Below are 18,577 nucleotides of genomic sequence, written 5' to 3'. Positions count from 1 at the left end.
TCATGAAATTTGCAAAAAATCGGCCTCATTTTCGTAGTCGATCGGCCGTAGTTGACGCCGTTTGACAGTCTGGATACTCACGATCCTGGGAGAGTCGGTCCTTTGCCGATCGGCCCATAAATAGCCGAGATATAGCCTTCTACCGATTTGGATTTGCATATCAATAAAATACTGTTTTTTTCTGTAGGCTATATCTCTGCTATTTATGGGCCGATCGTGGCGAGGCATGTCTCTACGTGATCGGGAGAGTCCTGCAAATCGACTGCCATCGGAACAAAGGACATCAATTTGTTCACGATTTTCGCGAAAAATCATGATGGTTACATCATGAAATTTGCAAAAAATCGGCCTCATTTTCGTAGTCGATCGGCCGTAGTTGACGCCGTTTGACAGTCTGGATACTCACGATCCTGGGAGAGTCGGTCCTTTGCCGATCGGCCCATAAATAGCCGAGATATAGCCTTCCAACGATTTGGATTTGCATATCAATAAAATACTGGTTTTTTCTGTAGGCTATATCTCTGCTATACGGCAGCCGATCGGAGTGCGGCATGTCTCTACGTGATCGGGAGAGTCCTGCGAATCGACTGCCATCGGAACAAAGGACATCAATTTGTTCACGATTTTCGCGAAAAATCATGATGGTTACATCATGAAATTTGCAAAAAATCGGCCTCATTTTCGTAGTCGATCGGCCGTAGTTGACGCCGTTTGACAGTCTGGATACTCACGATCCTGGGAGAGTCGGTCCTTCGCCGATCGGCCAATAAATAGCCGAGATAGCCCGTCCAACGATTTGGATTTGCATATCAATATAATACTGTTTTTTTCTGTAGGCTATATCTCTGCTATTTATGGGCCGATCGTGGCGAGGCATGTCTCTACGTGATCGGGAGAGTCCTGCAAATCGACTGCCATCGGAACAAAGGACATCAATTTGTTCACGATTTTCGCGAAAAATCATGATGGTTACATCATGAAATTTGCAAAAAATCGGCCTCATTTTCGTAGTCGATCGGCCGTAGTTGACGCCGTTTGACAGTCTGGATACTCACGATCCTGGGAGAGTCGGTCCTTCGCCGATCGGCCAATAAATAGCCGAGATAGCCCGTCCAACGATTTGGATTTGCATATCAATAAAATACTGGTTTTTTCTGTAGGCTATATCTCTGCTATTTATGGGCCGATCGTGGCGAGGCATGTCTCTACGTGATCGGGAGAGTCCTGCGAATCGACTGCCATCGGAAAAAAGGACATCAATTTGTTCACGACTTTTGCCAAAAATCATGATGGTTACATCATGAAATTTGCAAAAAATCGGCCTCATTTTCGTAGTCGAGATTTTGACGCCGTTTGACAGTCTGGATACTCACGATCCTGGGAGAGTCGGTCCTTTGCCGATCGGCCCATAAATAGCCGAGATATAGCCTTCCAACGATTTGGATTTGCATATCATTAAAATACTGGTTTTTTCTGTAGGCTATATCTCTGCTATACGGCAGCCGATCGGAGTGCGGCATGTCTCTACGTGATCGGGAGAGTCCTGCGAATCGACTGCCATCGGAACAAAGGACATCAATTTGTTCACGATTTTCGCGAAAAATCATGATGGTTACATCATGAAATTTGCAAAACATCGGCCTCATTTTCGTAGTCGAGATTTTGACGCCGTTTGACAGTCTGGATACTCACGATCCTGGGAGAGTCGGTCCTTCGCCGATCGACTCTACCGATTTGGATTTGCATATCAATAAAATACTGGTTTTTTCTGTAGGCTATATCTCTGCTATACGGCAGCCGATCGGAGTGCGGCATGTCTCTACGTGATCGGGAGAGTCCTGCGAATCGACTGCCATCGGAACAAAGGACATCAATTTGTTCACGATTTTCGCGAAAAATCATGATGGTTACATCATGAAATTTGCAAAACATCGGCCTCATTTTCGTAGTCGAGATTTTGACGCCGTTTGACAGTCTGGATACTCACGATCCTGGGAGAGTCGGTCCTTTGCCGATCGGCCCATAAATAGCCGAGATATAGCCTTCCAACGATTTGGATTTGCATATCATTAAAATACTGGTTTTTTCTGTAGGCTATATCTCTGCTATACGGCAGCCGATCGGAGTGCGGCATGTCTCTACGTGATCGGGAGAGTCCTGCGAATCGACTGCCATCGGAACAAAGGACATCAATTTGTTCACGATTTTCGCGAAAAATCATGATGGTTACATCATGAAATTTGCAAAAAATCGGCCTCATTTTCGTAGTCGAGATTTTGACGCCGTTTGACAGTCTGGATACTCACGATCCTGGGAGAGTCGGTCCTTCGCCGATCGGCCAATAAATAGCCGAGATATACCCTTCCAACGATTTGGATTTGCATATCATTAAAATACTGGTTTTTTCTGTAGGCTATATCTCTGCTATTTATGGGCCGATCGTGGCGAGGCATGTCTCTACGTGATCGGGAGAGTCCTGCGAATCGACTGCCATCGGAACAAAGGACATCAATTTGCTCACGATTTTCGCGAAAAATCATGATGGTTACATCATGAAATTTGCAAAAAATCGGCCTCATTTTCGTAGTCGATCGGCCGTAGTTGACGCCGTTTGACAGTCTGGATACTCACGATCCTGGGAGAGTCGGTCCTTTGCCGATCGGCCCATAAATAGCCGAGATATAGCCTTCTACCGATTTGGATTTGCATATCAATAAAATACTGTTTTTTTCTGTAGGCTATATCTCTGCTATTTATGGGCCGATCGTGGCGAGGCATGTCTCTACGTGATCGGGAGAGTCCTGCAAATCGACTGCCATCGGAACAAAGGACATCAATTTGTTCACGATTTTCGCGAAAAATCATGATGGTTACATCATGAAATTTGCAAAAAATCGGCCTCATTTTCGTAGTCGATCGGCCGTAGTTGACGCCGTTTGACAGTCTGGATACTCACGATCCTGGGAGAGTCGGTCCTTTGCCGATCGGCCCATAAATAGCCGAGATATAGCCTTCCAACGATTTGGATTTGCATATCAATAAAATACTGGTTTTTTCTGTAGGCTATATCTCTGCTATACGGCAGCCGATCGGAGTGCGGCATGTCTCTACGTGATCGGGAGAGTCCTGCGAATCGACTGCCATCGGAACAAAGGACATCAATTTGTTCACGATTTTCGCGAAAAATCATGATGGTTACATCATGAAATTTGCAAAAAATCGGCCTCATTTTCGTAGTCGAGATTTTGACGCCGTTTGACAGTCTGGATACTCACGATCCTGGGAGAGTCGGTCCTTCGCCGATCGGCCAATAAATAGCCGAGATATACCCTTCCAACGATTTGGATTTGCATATCATTAAAATACTGGTTTTTTCTGTAGGCTATATCTCTGCTATACGGCAGCCGATCGGAGTGCGGCATGTCTCTACGTGATCGGGAGAGTCCTGCGAATCGACTGCCATCGGAACAAAGGACATCAATTTGTTCACGATTTTCGCGAAAAATCATGATGGTTACATCATGAAATTTGCAAAACATCGGCCTCATTTTCGTAGTCGAGATTTTGACGCCGTTTGACAGTCTGGATACTCACGATCCTGGGAGAGTCGGTCCTTTGCCGATCGGCCCATAAATAGCCGAGATATAGCCTTCCAACGATTTGGATTTGCATATCATTAAAATACTGGTTTTTTCTGTAGGCTATATCTCTGCTATACGGCAGCCGATCGGAGTGCGGCATGTCTCTACGTGATCGGGAGAGTCCTGCGAATCGACTGCCATCGGAACAAAGGACATCAATTTGTTCACGATTTTCGCGAAAAATCATGATGGTTACATCATGAAATTTGCAAAAAATCGGCCTCATTTTCGTAGTCGAGATTTTGACGCCGTTTGACAGTCTGGATACTCACGATCCTGGGAGAGTCGGTCCTTCGCCGATCGGCCAATAAATAGCCGAGATATAGCCTTCCAACGATTTGGATTTGCATATCATTAAAATAGTGGTTTTTTCTGTAGGCTATATCTCTGCTATACGGCAGCCGATCGGAGTGCGGCATGTCTCTACGTGATCGGGAGAGTCCTGCGAATCGACTGCCATCGGAACAAAGGACATCAATTTGTTCACGATTTTCGCGAAAAATCATGATGGTTACATCATGAAATTTGCAAAAAATCGGCCTCATTTTCGTAGTCGAGATTTTGACGCCGTTTGACAGTCTGGATACTCACGATCCTGGGAGAGTCGGTCCTTCGCCGATCGGCCAATAAATAGCCGAGATATACCCTTCCAACGATTTGGATTTGCATATCATTAAAATACTGGTTTTTTCTGTAGGCTATATCTCTGCTATTTATGGGCCGATCGTGGCGAGGCATGTCTCTACGTGATCGGGAGAGTCCTGCGAATCGACTGCCATCGGAACAAAGGACATCAATTTGCTCACGATTTTCGCGAAAAATCATGATGGTTACATCATGAAATTTGCAAAAAATCGGCCTCATTTTCGTAGTCGAGATTTTGACGCCGTTTGACAGTCTGGATACTCACGATCCTGGGAGAGTCGGTCCTTCGCCGATCGGCCAATAAATAGCCGAGATATAGCCTTCCAACGATTTGGATTTGCATATCATTAAAATAGTGGTTTTTTCTGTAGGCTATATCTCTGCTATACGGCAGCCGATCGGAGTGCGGCATGTCTCTACGTGATCGGGAGAGTCCTGCGAATCGACTGCCATCGGAAAAAAGGACATCAATTTGTTCACGACTTTTGCCAAAAATCATGATGGTTACATCATGAAATTTGCAAAAAATCGGCCTCATTTTCGTAGTCGATCGGCCGTAGTTGACGCCGTTTGACAGTCTGGATACTCACGATCCTGGGAGCGTCGGTCCTTCGCCGATCGGCCAATAAATAGCCGAGATATACCCTTCCAACGATTTGGATTTGCATATCATTAAAATACTGGTTTTTTCTGTAGGCTATATCTCTGCTATACGGCAGCCGATCGGAGTGCGGCATGTCTCTACGTGATCGGGAGATTCCTGCGAATCGACTGCCATCGGAACAAAGGACATCAATTTGTTCACGATTTTCGCGAAAAATCATGAAATTTGCAAAAAATCGGCCTCATTTTCGTAGTCGAGATTTTGACGCCGTTTGACAGTCTGGATACTCACGATCCTGGGAGAGTCGGTCCTTCGCCGATCGACTCTACCGATTTGGATTTGCATATCAATAAAATACTGGTTTTTTCTGTAGGCTATATCTCTGCTATACGGCAGCCGATCGGAGTGCGGCATGTCTCTACGTGATCGGGAGAGTCCTGCGAATCGACTGCCATCGGAAAAAAGGACATCAATTTGTTCACGATTTTCGCGAAAAATCATGATGGTTACATCATGGTTAACTAGTAGCCCTCGTAGTCGCTCAATTGTTTGCCACAGCCGAAGTTATTGTTGTCGATGGTCGAATGATGACGATGGCGTGTTAGTTTCGTACGATGGGATGCGCTTCTGTCCTGCTGGGATATGATTCTGGCTGGAATTGGGCTCGGTTTTGGATACGACTCTGTCTGGAGGAATGAAATCGTAGGGTACATATGTAAGTCCCAACCACAATAATGTACTGATTCACTCACGCGTCTCGAAGCTGACGTTTGATTCGGCGGATGAATTAGTTCCCCAGGGCGATGACCTAATTGTACATTGAAATTAAAATTAATTGGTAAATTGATGAGAGATTTTGATTTATAAACATTTAAAAATCATCGGTGGCATTGCCACCTTAATGTGAAATCGGAGTATGCATCGTCTCCCTGCCAATTCGACGACTCTACCACTACGATGGCGATGGGATGAATGAAGTGAACCCCTACGTCGATGCGAACTACGGGCTCACTTTTGCTATTGCTGGAGAAGTTATTCAGATCAGCTCAGTTTCCTTTTTAGATTTTCCCGCCTTAAATTGGGAAACAGCGGGAACCTTTGTTGACTTTTTTCATATGCAAAGTGAAACGATCATTTGGAAACTTTCCATTCACTAGCCCGCCAATCGCTCTATTAGAGATACATATGTAGGTTTTATAGCGTTTTCAAGTTTCCTATCAGATCTCTGGTTTTCATTTTGTTTGCCAATTATAAGTTACAGTAAATTCTGTTTTATATATTATCATAATCCGAATTCGAAAGGTATTCCTTAAGGCTTCAACAAATTTGGAAATGAGCTTTCCCTTTTGATTAATCGTTTTCCATTCCATTTAACCATTTTCTGAAAAAAAATTATTGTACAAGAAAGTTTACACTTTTTTATTTTCCAAGGGTTCAAGAAGGATTATTCGGTTCATAATCTCTGAAATCTAATAATCCTCGACGATTAGTGCGGTGCCTGCGAGCAGAATCTGTTCAGGTGTTCCATCCAAATTGTCCACATGGAGGTGGCAGATAAGTTTGTCGCGACTTCCACGCGAATACAATGGTAGTTTCGGATTTGTTTCTTTAATTTTCGAAGGATAAAGGGTATTCCTGCTGCCGTTGCCATTTTTTGAGGGCTGTGCCGCAGACTGGCCCTCCTCCTTCACTTTGTATGTGATAAAGAAGGGACTTGATTTATCCATTGTGCCCTTGGCGCCATCAATCTGGAATGGGTAAAGAAAATTCAAAATCTTTTACATTTCAAATCGAATTTCGATTACTCCGAGGCTCCACCTAGCGTAAATATACAGTAGCTACTTTCAGTTTAAACTCGTAACCTGTCGTATTTTTGTGGCGAATCGTTATCTATCGCCCAAAAGTATCGCCAACAATAGACATCGAAAATTCAAATGGGCTGCGGTCACACTCAGTAAACGCGGTTTATGCTTGAGCTTACTTCTGATTAAATTTTCATTCGAGAAAACTCGGAAACACATAATGCATGAAAACTGGCAATTGTCTTAGCTAATTATATGAATTTTACTATTATTTACGAATACACATAAATATACCTTTACCTCAATATACCAAATATACCAAAAAGTGACAATAATATACCGTAATTAGTCGACCTGGTCACACTGTGCCGGAATGTCAATCAAATGAAAACAAAAAAAGAAGCGGCGTGAAAAAAACTCAAAATCTACTACAAAATCAATTTTAAACACAATTTAAATGCTGTGAAAAGGCGGCGCAGCAGCACCATAGCAAAGCAAGTGTCGCCAAAAGCGGAAACGGCAAGCTGGAGACGCACTTTATGGCCAAAATGGGGAAGGTAAGAGAAACAACACTAACGAAAAAAAGGAAGGAAGAGAAAAGACGAAGAGCAGCAGCAGCAGGGCGATGGATGGATAGATGGGGGTGCGGGGTGGCGTCGCCAAGGCGCCACAGAAATATTGGGTGTAAAAAGTGCCTACCTTAAGCGGCAGTAGCTGCAGAATGATGGTGGAATCCTCTCCAGACCTTCGGACGTTGTCCAGCGCCAGGCGCTCCACGGAGACGCCCAAAGTGCGGGCCTGAAGCAGCTTGAGGCACGCCAGGAGATTCTCGCAGTTGTAGACATGCACCAGATCGATCTGCTCGGCAAACTGCAGATGCAGTTGCTCCTGGTAGCGCTTCTCCGCCGCCTGGGCGCGCACCATCAGGGCGCGAAGGTAGTCCACGGCACTGTTGCTGCTGGGACCTGGCCAGAGCTTCAGCCAAGTGGCGGGAATCTATTAAAAAAACATCTTTAGTCAGGGAAAACGCCTTTAAAGGTAGTGCAGCACCCACCTGCTGTTCTGCCAGCGATCGTAGGCTACTCTGATCCACTTCATGGGCATCCTTCAGCCAGGCATGCATCTGCGACAGCGTCTGGTGCACAGTGCGATACAGCTGCGCGCCCATTTGCAGTTCCGCCAGTACAAACAGCGACCAGGGAGAGTCTTCCCCTGCCCCTGCCCCTTGCCCTGGTTCCTTAGCCGTCTGGGTCGCCTCCTTCGATGTCTGGGCAATGGTGCAGGCGCCTGCCAGCTTGCGCCAGAGACTCAACAGGGGTTTGATTTGATGCTCCAACCTCTGACGCTTACTTCTGACGTGCTCATCTCCTGAAGCAGAGGCTTCTCCTGCCCCGCCATAGTGCAAACCTCTCAGTTCTTTGATCACCCTTCGGGCCTGTTCGATTTCCCGCTGTTGTTGCGCCTGATTCGCCAGGCCATACATGCTGGGCTCGTCCACGTCCGGGAGTTTATCCAGCGCTGAATAGTAGTCCTGCAGGTGTCCACTGGTGGGCAGGGACATGGCCAGTCCCAGGGGGGACCAGCGATTGCTCAGGACATCCGCACAGCAGAATTGGGTGAGGTAACTCCTGAGTATCTCCAGATCCCTGAGGTTGTTAACGCGTCCGCCATAGGCCAGGGCCTCGCTCAGGCGCTGTAAAAGAGTCCAATCGCATCTTCCGGAGTTCAGCTGAGTGTCCAACCAGTCGAGGACTCCCATGGCGGCCTTTAGGTCCGCCTCTCCGAATTCGTAGTACTTCGACCAGCCCTGGGGGATGTACTGTCGTCGCTGTTGGAGGGCGGCCGTCAGGATGAAGAATACCATTCGCATCTTTAGGCTCTTGGGCTGCTGCTTGGAGGATGTAACCTGCTCGGCGGCATAGTTCTGCAGCAGACGGAGCACGATCTGCTTGAGCCCCCGCGGCTGTTCGTAGCGCACTTTGAGGCACTTGTAGATGGTCGACTCGCTGAATCCCTTTGTGGACTCGCATAGCAGCCACAGTCGGAACTCCTTCGCCTTGGGCATCTCGCTGAGCTCCCGCTCCATTTGTCCGAGCCACTCGGGGACCAGGTGGACGTTCTTCACGCACAGCCACTGGCCCTGGGCCGCCGCCTCGCGCATTGCTGAGACAACCCTACTCTCACTGCCCTTTCCAATTGCCATCTCCTGGTACTTTTGGCTGCCCCACTTCTTGAGCTCTGTCGTGGGATCGTTCTCTGCCTGACTGATCAGAAGGATGGGGCGATCGCAGCTGCTCTGCTGCAGCAAATGCTCTACCGTGGGCTGGGTGGCTGCCTCCGGCGAGAGCCCCAGGAGCTCGCTGCTGACCTTGCGGAGCTGCTGCAGCATCAGGTCGGGCCTAAAGATCTGGGCGATGAGCACACGATGGAAACTGGACCCAAGGGCAGCTGTAAGTTTGAGAAGATTCATGAGAAATTCACCGACTAATTCCTGGTTTTACTCACGCAGCACATCATCCGCTTGTCGCTCGATAAACCCCCGCCAGATGTAGTCCTTGTCCAGCTGCAGTTTATGCCGCAGATCGGGCAGCAGCTGCACGAGCAAGGCCAGCTTCAGCTGCGCCTCTCGGGCCATGCAGTCGGGCAGGCGCCCCAGATTCCCAAGCAGCACACTTCCGTCCGCGCTGCCCATGAAGTTGTTCACGAATAAGTCCCACTCCTTGGAGCCGAGTCTTTCGGGATAGGCCTGATGGCAGACCCACAACGAGAGGGATAGCTGGCTGTCCCTCGGCGTGGCTCGAGCCAGATTCAGATACACACTCCTCACGAGGAACTGATACGACTGCGATTCATCTCGCTGGTCCTTCGACAGGGCTCCCAGGAAGAGCTCTATGTAGACCACGGCAGACAGCTCGTATCCCTGAATCAGACCCGCATAGAAAGTGGCAGCTCGGGAGCACAGCTCTTTCAAGGCGCCAAACTGTGCCAGAAGTGTGGCCTTGACATCTCCACTCTTCTGCAGGGCCTCATCGATCTGGGCGCTGCTCTGCTTCACTTCGTTGAGGCTCGCAAGCAGCTGCTCGTTCCGCAGAATGTCGCCCTCCGACTTGGAGAGCTGTTCCAGCAGCTTGTCCTGCATGTCCATGCGCTGCTTGAGCAGATCTCCCTCGCGCTGCAGCAGCTGGATCCTCTGCTGCTCCAGCTCCGCATTCTTCAGCACAATAGCCTTGGACATCAGTTGATCGGCGAGGCCAGCCGCCGTCACGGTGAAGCGCAGCAGATTCAATTGGGTCCGCTGCTCCTCCGGCAGCTCCAATCGATGCGACTTGCTTATCAGCACCAGCTTGAAATTCTCGTGCAGGTCCACCAGCTTCGAGCCCACGGCCACCTGTCGCTTGTTGAACCTTACATAGATGTGACCTTGCAACATTTGCAGCAGGGGTGGGCGCAACTGCTCGCAGTCTGTGACCAGGAAGGTCTTTCCAAAGCGCACTGCCAGCTCCAGCTGATAGGAGAGCCTCTCGTTCCCGTGAGTAGCCATCTCACAGGCTCGTCCGCTTCCTTTTAAATACGGCATCAGCCACTCGGCAGCCGTCTGGGTGGGATCCAGCAGCAGTGGCACCGGACAGCTTCCGAACGGCAGCGAGAGCATCTCACTCAGCAGTGCGGCACTCTCAATGATCTGGGCATCCCGTGCCAAGCCCTGACTCTCCCAAATGATCTGCTGCTGTTCGGTGAGCAGCGTCTGGCGAAGATCAAAGTCGGCAGGAAGGTGAAAGTCCACAGCCAGACGTTTTAGGGAGGAACTATGGAGGGATTTCAATGAATATTTGTAAATAGAAATCGGATGACGAATCAGTTTGCTGTAATAATCCATAATTTAAGATCCAGGCAGAAATTTAAACAGACAGACGGACATGTTGTAGGTTTTGCAAGGTCTTACGGACTCTACGGACTACAATCCTTACCTCCTCTGATCCAGTCCCATTCCCGCATAGTAATTGATAGCCAAAGCGAGGAGCAGAGTCTTCCCATCCAATGTCTTGTGGGCTCGCTTGAGCTTCGTCAGCTGCTCGCTCCAGGTGGCATATTCCGCGCTCAGTTTTCCCACCAGAAGCTCGGCCGCCTGTAGGGTGTCGCTAGCTTCTTGAAGCTTCAGCTCCAGCACGGCTGCCTCCTGGGTATAGGTCTGCAGTTTGGCCGACAACTGTTTGACCCGCTTGTCCACATCGTCCAGGCCACTGGCCAGCTCCTGCATCTCGTCTTCGGCGGCGTTGAGATTTCGCTGCAGTTCGTTCTGCTCCCGCTCCAGGGGCTTGATGCTCTGAATGACTCGGGCATAGCGGACGCTGGCCTGCACCCAGGCCGCCAGAGGAGCAGCTGCTGCAGAAGCCCGTTTCGCGTTCTTCGATTCATAGGAATCCCCCTTGGCAGCCAGCAGCTTCTCCACGGCTTGACAGTTTTCGGGACTGATACGAGCGGGGTCCAGAGAGCGAATGTCCTCCTTGACGCCCCTTTTGGCAAGGAATGTCTTCATGCTGTTCCACGAGGTGTCGCGTATGCCCATCAGACGGAGCACTCCTTCGAGGATGTCCCGCACTGCTTCTGGAGGGGCGCGCAGTGAACGGATTTCGGACAGAGCCTCCGACTTGATCTGTCCCACAGCATTACTGGCCTCCGCCAGGATGGGCTCCACTTCAGCCAGTTCCTGCTGGATCTCCTTCTGGCGCTGCTTCAACTGCTCGCTGCTCTGCTGCGTCTGTTGCTTCAGCTCTAGCATGCTCGACTTCTGATCATTGGCATTTCGCATCGTGGCCGAGATCATTTCAAGGGCATCGTTTGCCAGCTGCCGCTTCTCCCCCAACGCCTGCTCCTGGGCGGCTGCATTCGACTTGAGCGTGTCTACCAGTCCATGAGCGGAGGCCAGCTTATCCACTCCCAGCTGTAGCTTCCCCAATCTCTGGTCAATCTCCGCCGCCGCATTGCTGTACAGGTGGTAGTAGCTCGAGATAAGTTGGTAGTACCGCTGAGGGGGCTGCTCCTGGGGCAGCTCCTCCGCCACGTCTGTAAAGTGGCTGCACACGGGCACCTTGCCACGGCCACTTCCGCCGGCTGCTGCATCGTTGAGCAGTTCAATGTACTGCTTGGGCAGCATGGTCAGGGTTTCCCTGGACTCCGATCGGACATAGAGTAGATCCATTTGACGATGCAGCGCCGGACAGCTGTTAAAGTAGTCCTGAACTCTGGGACTGCTGGGATCTAGCACCAAGATGAGGTGGAGATTCTCTCTGGCCCCTAAACGGGAAAAACCGAAAGATACATCATCATTACCCCAAAAGCTTTTTCAACTTACGCTTCATGAAATACGCTCCCAGCGACTCCTGATATCCCTCCAATTGCGCCGCCTGCTTGAGAGTGCTGGCCACCGCCTCCAGATCTTCTCCGAAAAGTTCCAAGATCTCACTCCCCTCGAGCAGCGCCTCAATGGGTTTCAGTATCTCTGGGACATAGGAGAGCCAGCAGTGCTCTATGAGCAGGTAGCTCATCTGCTGCTCCATGGCAGCCCCTTGCATGGCCATCTTCAGATCGTTGTAGAACTCTGTCAGGTCATACGACGGGCCGCCTTGAAGGGTCAACACTTTGGCCTCCTGCATGGTGGCCGCTGCATAAATGGCATCCAAGTGACGTCCGCCAGCCTGCGCCATAATCAGCATATGGGCATCGCTTCTGGCCAAGACGCGTGCCACTTTGGCCGTCTGTTGCAGTAGCTCCTCTGTTATGGGTGCACCAATGCTGTAGCTTTCGGTGTCTGTAAGGGAAAGGGGGGATTCGATTAATATTAAAATCTGTTGAATGGGATGCATCTGTTTAGTTACAACTATCCCTTTGGAAACCTCTTCTCAACCAGAGCTCTCACCCAGACATCATTGAAGTTGACTCCCATATCTGTCCGATCCGTCCTCTCTGCCACTATCTGTGTCTCTTCTTGTAGGCCTTCCATTGAAAGAACCAATTCTTAGCCCAAGCTTTCTGTTTGTTTTTCTACCCATTCTACCCGTTCTACCCGTTCTCTATGTACTTTCAGTGGATGACCCCCGAAGAGGAGGCACGCCAAAAGTTCATCATGCGGGAACGGGATCGCGAGCGGAAGCGCATCAAGCGCATGAATCCCGAGTACCGCCAGATGGAGAGAGAGCGGGACCGATTCCGCAAGCAGACGCCAAGGCCCAGTGTAGTTATCCCCGATTTACCAATATACTCTTCTTGTCTTGAAACAGCTTGAAACAGTCAACAGAGATAGGAGATCTAGGAACGGTTTTACAGACCCGACAGCCGATAGCTGGCAGCTGACAGCTGGACAACTCTGAGACAACTGCGTGAGAACTCTGAATCAATCTCTGACATTAACCTCTAACCCCGACTCCACAGTGGGATGGGTGTACTCATTCCTCATACTCACTGCATACTGTGACCTGTCTCTGCACCTCCTCCAGCCACTCATCATGGGCCAGGCCATGCAACAGTCCCTTCGACTTGGCCGACTTGGGCACAAAGAACACCTTCTGCCGGGGGAAATTTTTCGTTTCATTAGGCAAATGCCAACAGTCCAACAGTCGGATAATAGCAATACCCTACCTCCTTGCCATAATATTTGCGCATCGTTTGCTTGAGTATCGCCTCGAACTGGTGGACATGCTCCTCGCTGACCAATCGGTCCCTGAACATCCCCAACAGCTCGCAGTAGAGGGCCTGCAAGGGAATGGGATGGGGCGGATGTGGAATGTGATTAGCTTTGGAGTCAAAGGGCCAAGCCCGCACGCAAAACCCACCTCGTTGAAATCGCTGGGGGGATAGAAGACTAGCGCATCCAGCAGCTTCATGACGCATTTCGGACTGAATTGGTAGTGCGCCTGCCCAACTCCCATGGTATTGAACGAAGCCTGCAGCTGAAAAAGGGGGAAAGTCAATTAGCAGATACTCTTTATCCGCATCCCCATTCCCATTCAAGTGGCCAATAGATACCTTCTCGAAGCACTCCATCAGACACTCGCTGACATGCTGCAAATTGACGTTGCCCTTTGGCCTGAAATGCTCGCGCAGCAGCGGCTCCAGGCGGCACTGGACGATGGCCAGCATGTCCGACGATGTGGGACGGGCAACTCTCACGTATTGGTTGAGCGACAGATAGCGCGGGGAAATTTTCAGCAAATTTTCACTAATGGAGGCACAGATTTGCAATCCGCTCACACTAATCCACTCGAGGTTCTCGGCATAGAAGCCTCCGCGCTGTGCCAGCTGAAGGAGCAGCTCCACAATTTCACAGGCTCCCCAAGCATCCAGCTGGCACAGATCCAGGTTCTTCATGAACAGCACCAGTCGCGCCTGCTTCGGCCTGTACTCCCGTCCGCGCAATCCACTCACCGTCACGCAGTGGGTGCGCAGTGTGTGCAGGACATAGCCAGGCGTGAGCTGCGTGGAGCAGTTGATTGTGGCCAATTGGTAGCCAGAATGCTCCAGCACGGCCTGCTGCAAGAGTAGGGTCTTTCCTGCCCCACTGGGACCCACCAGCATGAAAGGGGGAGTCCTGTTTCCCGGTGCCTTGAGCAGAGTTTCCAGTATTCCCATGTATGACTTTACATAGGCGGTTACTATGAGGTGACTGCCATTCTCTGGCCTCTCCACCAAATCCACCGCATACTGGTCCAGGGCAGCGCGCTGTCTGTCGTAGTAGGAGAGGTCTGCGTGATTGGGCTGTGCCACATAGAGGTTGGCATGCTTCAGGACTAGCTGGGCGAACTCCCCCTGACGATCGTTGGGCACATAGCCGAACAGAGCACGCAGAGTGGCAGCTCCGTATTCCTCAAAAGACTGGGAGCCATGTAGCTGGAGGAGCAGGGAACGCAGCAGATTGGCACGACTGATTCCAGGAAGTTGACTGCAAAGAAACGAACAAGGGTATACGTATAGGAGATCTTTAAGCTATGTAATCCCAGTATCACCTCAGCAAATTCTGATTCTTCAGCCAATCCATAGCATAATTGAAGTTCTCATCCACGTAGCTCTGTAGCAGATCCCCATAGGGCTCCTTGGACAGTTCGTGCCTCAGTATCTCTTTGGCGGGATAGTAGTCGTAGCTGCAGAAGAGATTCCATTAGAATGTGCCCATACGTAGAGATAATATATTCCTCTCTTACCTCATATTGACAATGCCCATGCGTGAAATGGTCGCCGGGGAGGCATGACGCACATCGTCCGTCTCAAAGATAAAGTTGACATTGTTCCCGAACTGTATCCGCCAGCCCGATGGCAGTGTCAAGAGTCTGCAAGCAAGCATTTCAAGACAAGATGAGGATCAATAACACAAAGATACATAGATATAGATATAGACGAAGAGTTTCCCCGTTTAGTTTGCACTTCACTCTCACTGTCCACCCACAAAACACACACACACAAAACAAAACAAAAAGAAACCACACAACGATCGATCGACCCAATTTGTGCTGCCTTTCTATACAAACCAAACGCTCTCCCATCTGTATAATTCCAGTTGATGACACCCGAGGAGGAGGCGCGCCACAAGTTCATCATGCGCGAGCGGGATCGCGAAAGAAAGCGCATCAAGCGCATGAATCCCGAATATCGGCGAATGGAGCGCGAACGCGACCGATTTCGCAAGAAGGCACGACGCTCGAACGTAGCATTTTTCCAATATATATATATCTATATCTATAAATCCCAACACTCATTCACACACACACACCAGACACGTACCCGCACTCGCACACGACACACGCTTAGAATAGGCTTAAGTAGATGGGACATGGGACATGGGACTGGGGATAAGACTTGGGAGTGGGGACTGGGGACCATTGCGGGGACCTTTTGCGTAGTGTAAACCCATTCCAAACGCCATATACAAACTCCCACAATGCTGGAGGCTCAGAACGTGTTGCTTTAATATGTGTTCCCCCTTCCTTCTCATTTGCAGTTGACCCCCGAGGAGGAGCTGCGGCTGAAAATGATACAGCGGGAGAGAGATCGCGAGAGGAAGCGCATCAAGCGCATGAATCCCGAGTACCGGCGGCTGGAGCAGGAGCGCGATCGGGACAGAAAGAAGGCGCGGAGAGCGAACGAGGCCTTCCGGCAGCTCGAGAAGCTACGTGACAAGATACGCAAGGACCGCAAGAAGGGACTCCTGGTGACCGATCCCTCACAGCTCCCGCCCGAATTCGCGGCCATACTACCGCCAGTGCCTGTTGTCAAGCCCGAGGTTGGTCTGCCGCCAACCTCCCAGGGCCAGCAACAACAACAACAGCAGCAGCTGCAGCAGCAACAGCAACAGCAGCCGCCACCCTCGCATCTCCAGGAGCAGCAGCACCACCAGCTGCCGCACCAGCGGGGCCGCAACATGTCGCATGCGACGTCCGCGGCGAGCACTCTCACCCAGCTGACGCCGCCGGCCCACGTGACGCCCACGCACTTGCAGCAGCTCAACAAGCTGCAGCAGCTGTATCCGCCGCGGTCGTTCGCGCACCCCGCCTTGCCCATCACCAGCGTCACGCTGATGCCGCAACTGTGCCACCCCATTCTCCACCAGAACCTGAGTGCCACGCTGTACGCGGGACCGAACGGCATCAAGCAGGAGTACGGCCAAGATGTGTCCGCCTCGGCCATGGCCGCTGCCCAGGCGGCTGCTCTGGCATCGCTACGGGGCCAGCAGCACACGCAGGACGATCAGGATATGGCTCTCAACCTGGAGCCGGAGATCATACTGCAGACAGCGCCAGATGTGAATCCCGCCCAGCCACAGCAGCACCACTTCACTGCCCACCAGCAGCAGCAACAGCAGCAGCAGCACCATCTCCAGCAGCAACAGCAGCAGCAGCAGCACTGCAACATGTTCCAGCACATGGCACCGCAGGCCCATATGCAGCACATGCGATCGGCGGCGCAGCCTCCGCCGCCACCCTCTGTGGCACTGCCGCCACCGCCACCACCAGCCACACATCAGCATCCACCGCCTCAACAGTTGCAGCATCCGCAGCAGTGAAAGATTCTCGCCTTTAGTCTTTAAGCTCAACGCTAGCCAGCTAATCACATTTCACACGTTCATGTGCGTCTACAGTGGGTCTGGAAAGTGCCTCCACACCGGAAAAATGTTCAACGCAATGCCCACTCGGAACCCACTGTGCTTAGAGTTGGGGTTAAATTGTTTTTGTGATTCCTATTTCTGATTTAATGATGTGCAAAAGTACGTTTTCCTGTGACAAGGCAGATGTTTATGGAACTATGTATCAGTAACAGAAGTAGACTTGACCTGTAGCAATATCATGAGAAAACGTATCTTTGTCTCGCAAGTATCCGGTATTTCTGTCAATGCTTTAACTGTTCTTCAGTATCCAACATCCTTGCAATATTTAAAGCCCTAGATGTAGTCTCTTGTTTTATGTCCCTTTTCTTATAGAAGTCACAGCTCTAAGGGATGTCTCAAACACTCATGTACGTTCGATATTTGTTTGAATGTTAAGTTAAGATGCCATTTGTAAAATGCCGTTGCGTCGCGCATTGCGTTGATTGCGTGAGTGCGCGGCGCTACATTTGTGGGCTTCCCCGATCCCGGATAAGTTGTCGTCATCGTCATCGCCTCAGCATTTCTCTGTTTTTTAGGTCTGTACGTATTTTGTTTAGTCGCTAAGTGATAGATGGATGCATTCGCGCATTCCTACAATATTTGCAAGTTTAAGATAATGAGATTCGATATAACGATACGATAACGATAATTGTACGATTACACCTATGATATAATGATACATGGCAAGCCGTAAATAATTATTACGAATTTATGCGCAAATACGAGCAAAATATAAGTAGCAAAAACCCTTGCTACCTATGAAATTAAACCACAACTTTTTCATTTCTCACTCACTTGTTGTCATCCAGCACGGAGTTGAGGGCCTCTATCCATTCCGGATCGATGCTGCCGTCGCACACAATCCACGAGTGCACTTGGGCCGGCTCCTGATTGACTGCCACCGCCGTGTGGGTGAGCACGCCGTCCTGCCACTGCCTCGTGTCTGCGTCCAGGCGTCCGAGCAGCTGCACGCGACTCATCGACTTGGGGCTGATGGTGTGCACTCGCAGCTGCATCCCCGAGGAAGTCAGGGCCTGCCGGAGCAGGGCCATGATAGTGGACTTGCCGCAACCTGGCGGGCCCACCAGCACCACGCCCATTCGTTTCTGGAGCTGCTCCTGCAGCTGCAGAGCCTTTTCAATTTGCCTCTCGCTCGGACAGAGGCCTAGCGTCCCGCAGGCAGCGGCCAATGACTGCTGAAGTGGGGTCGCCGCCGTCTCCGAGGTGCCAATTTCCGGGAACACATTACGCAGCAGCATTTCGAATCGCGAGACGTCGTGTTGCGCCAGCTTGGACATGGTTGATGAGCGCAGACACTGCACCACAACAGACAGCTCCTCATTAGCGCCTGCCAGCTCATTAGACCCGCTCGTTAACCGTCCGCGCAGCCCCTCGCCACAGACCAGGAGCACCGTCTTCAGCTCTCGCAATCCCCAGTCGTAGTGTCGCTGGGCAGACAGCATCTTGCCACACAAATCGAAGAGCTCCACGATGCGCGATGCGATGTCTGCGGCCGCCGTAAATCCCTCAACGAACAGCATGACACGGGCAATCTCTCCTGGCTCCGGCTGCTGCATGACGATGGGCCGGAACAGGGCCTGAATATTGCCGGGCAGCTTCTGACGTCCGCCGTACTCGGCTCCAGCGGGATTCAATGTCACAAAGATGCCGCAATGTTGGTTAAGTTGCACCTGTACAAGGAAAAATGATTACTAATTGAATTGAATCTCAAAGAGAATGAAGGAAGAAGAGA

General features: G+C 50.5%; 2 protein-coding genes across 7 annotated transcripts in view; one reads left to right on the top strand and one right to left on the bottom strand.

Moving 5' to 3' along the window:
- Positions 1–6,297: 6,297 nt before the first annotated feature.
- The window catches only part of LOC108162392 (cytoplasmic dynein 2 heavy chain 1), a 37,068-nt gene continuing 24,788 nt past the window's right edge, over positions 6,298–18,577 (bottom strand). The window contains exons 15-27 of one of the 2 annotated variants that reach the window (XM_017297112.2): positions 17,620–18,515; positions 14,888–15,013; positions 14,693–14,827; positions 13,716–14,628; positions 13,523–13,639; positions 13,329–13,442; positions 13,153–13,255; positions 12,046–12,501; positions 10,661–11,987; positions 9,198–10,498; positions 7,747–9,140; positions 7,392–7,688; positions 6,298–6,638 (exon numbers count right to left, since the gene is read on the bottom strand). In XM_017297112.2, the coding sequence (XP_017152601.1) occupies positions 6,360–6,638; positions 7,392–7,688; positions 7,747–9,140; positions 9,198–10,498; positions 10,661–11,987; positions 12,046–12,501; positions 13,153–13,255; positions 13,329–13,442; positions 13,523–13,639; positions 13,716–14,628; positions 14,693–14,827; positions 14,888–15,013; positions 17,620–18,515 (7,458 nt within the window). In that variant the 3' untranslated portion in view covers positions 6,298–6,359. The remainder of the gene's footprint in view (positions 6,639–7,391; positions 7,689–7,746; positions 9,141–9,197; positions 10,499–10,660; positions 11,988–12,045; positions 12,502–13,152; positions 13,256–13,328; positions 13,443–13,522; positions 13,640–13,715; positions 14,629–14,692; positions 14,828–14,887; positions 15,014–17,619; positions 18,516–18,577) is intronic. The other variant, XM_033393666.1, reaches the window with a different exon arrangement.
- Positions 7,052–17,588, top strand: LOC108162395 (mediator of RNA polymerase II transcription subunit 15). Of its 5 annotated transcripts, none has more exons than XM_017297117.2 (4): positions 7,053–7,249; positions 12,781–12,924; positions 15,241–15,387; positions 15,682–17,588. In XM_017297117.2, the coding sequence occupies exons 1-4, from the start codon at positions 7,232–7,234 to the stop codon at positions 16,741–16,743; spliced, it is 1,371 nt and encodes a 456-aa protein (XP_017152606.2). In that variant the 5' UTR covers positions 7,053–7,231; the 3' UTR covers positions 16,744–17,588. The 5 variants fall into 5 exon arrangements, with proteins under 5 accessions (XP_017152607.2, XP_033249560.1, XP_017152606.2 ...); XM_017297116.2 differs by having other exon boundaries at positions 12,778–12,924; XM_017297118.2 differs by lacking the exon at positions 12,781–12,924 and having other exon boundaries at positions 7,052–7,249.

This window comes from Drosophila miranda, chromosome 4 (genome assembly GCF_003369915.1).
Source record: "Drosophila miranda strain MSH22 chromosome 4, D.miranda_PacBio2.1, whole genome shotgun sequence".
NCBI lineage: Eukaryota > Metazoa > Arthropoda > Insecta > Diptera > Drosophilidae > Drosophila > Drosophila miranda.
This window is presented reverse-complemented; position numbering and strand designations above follow the sequence as displayed.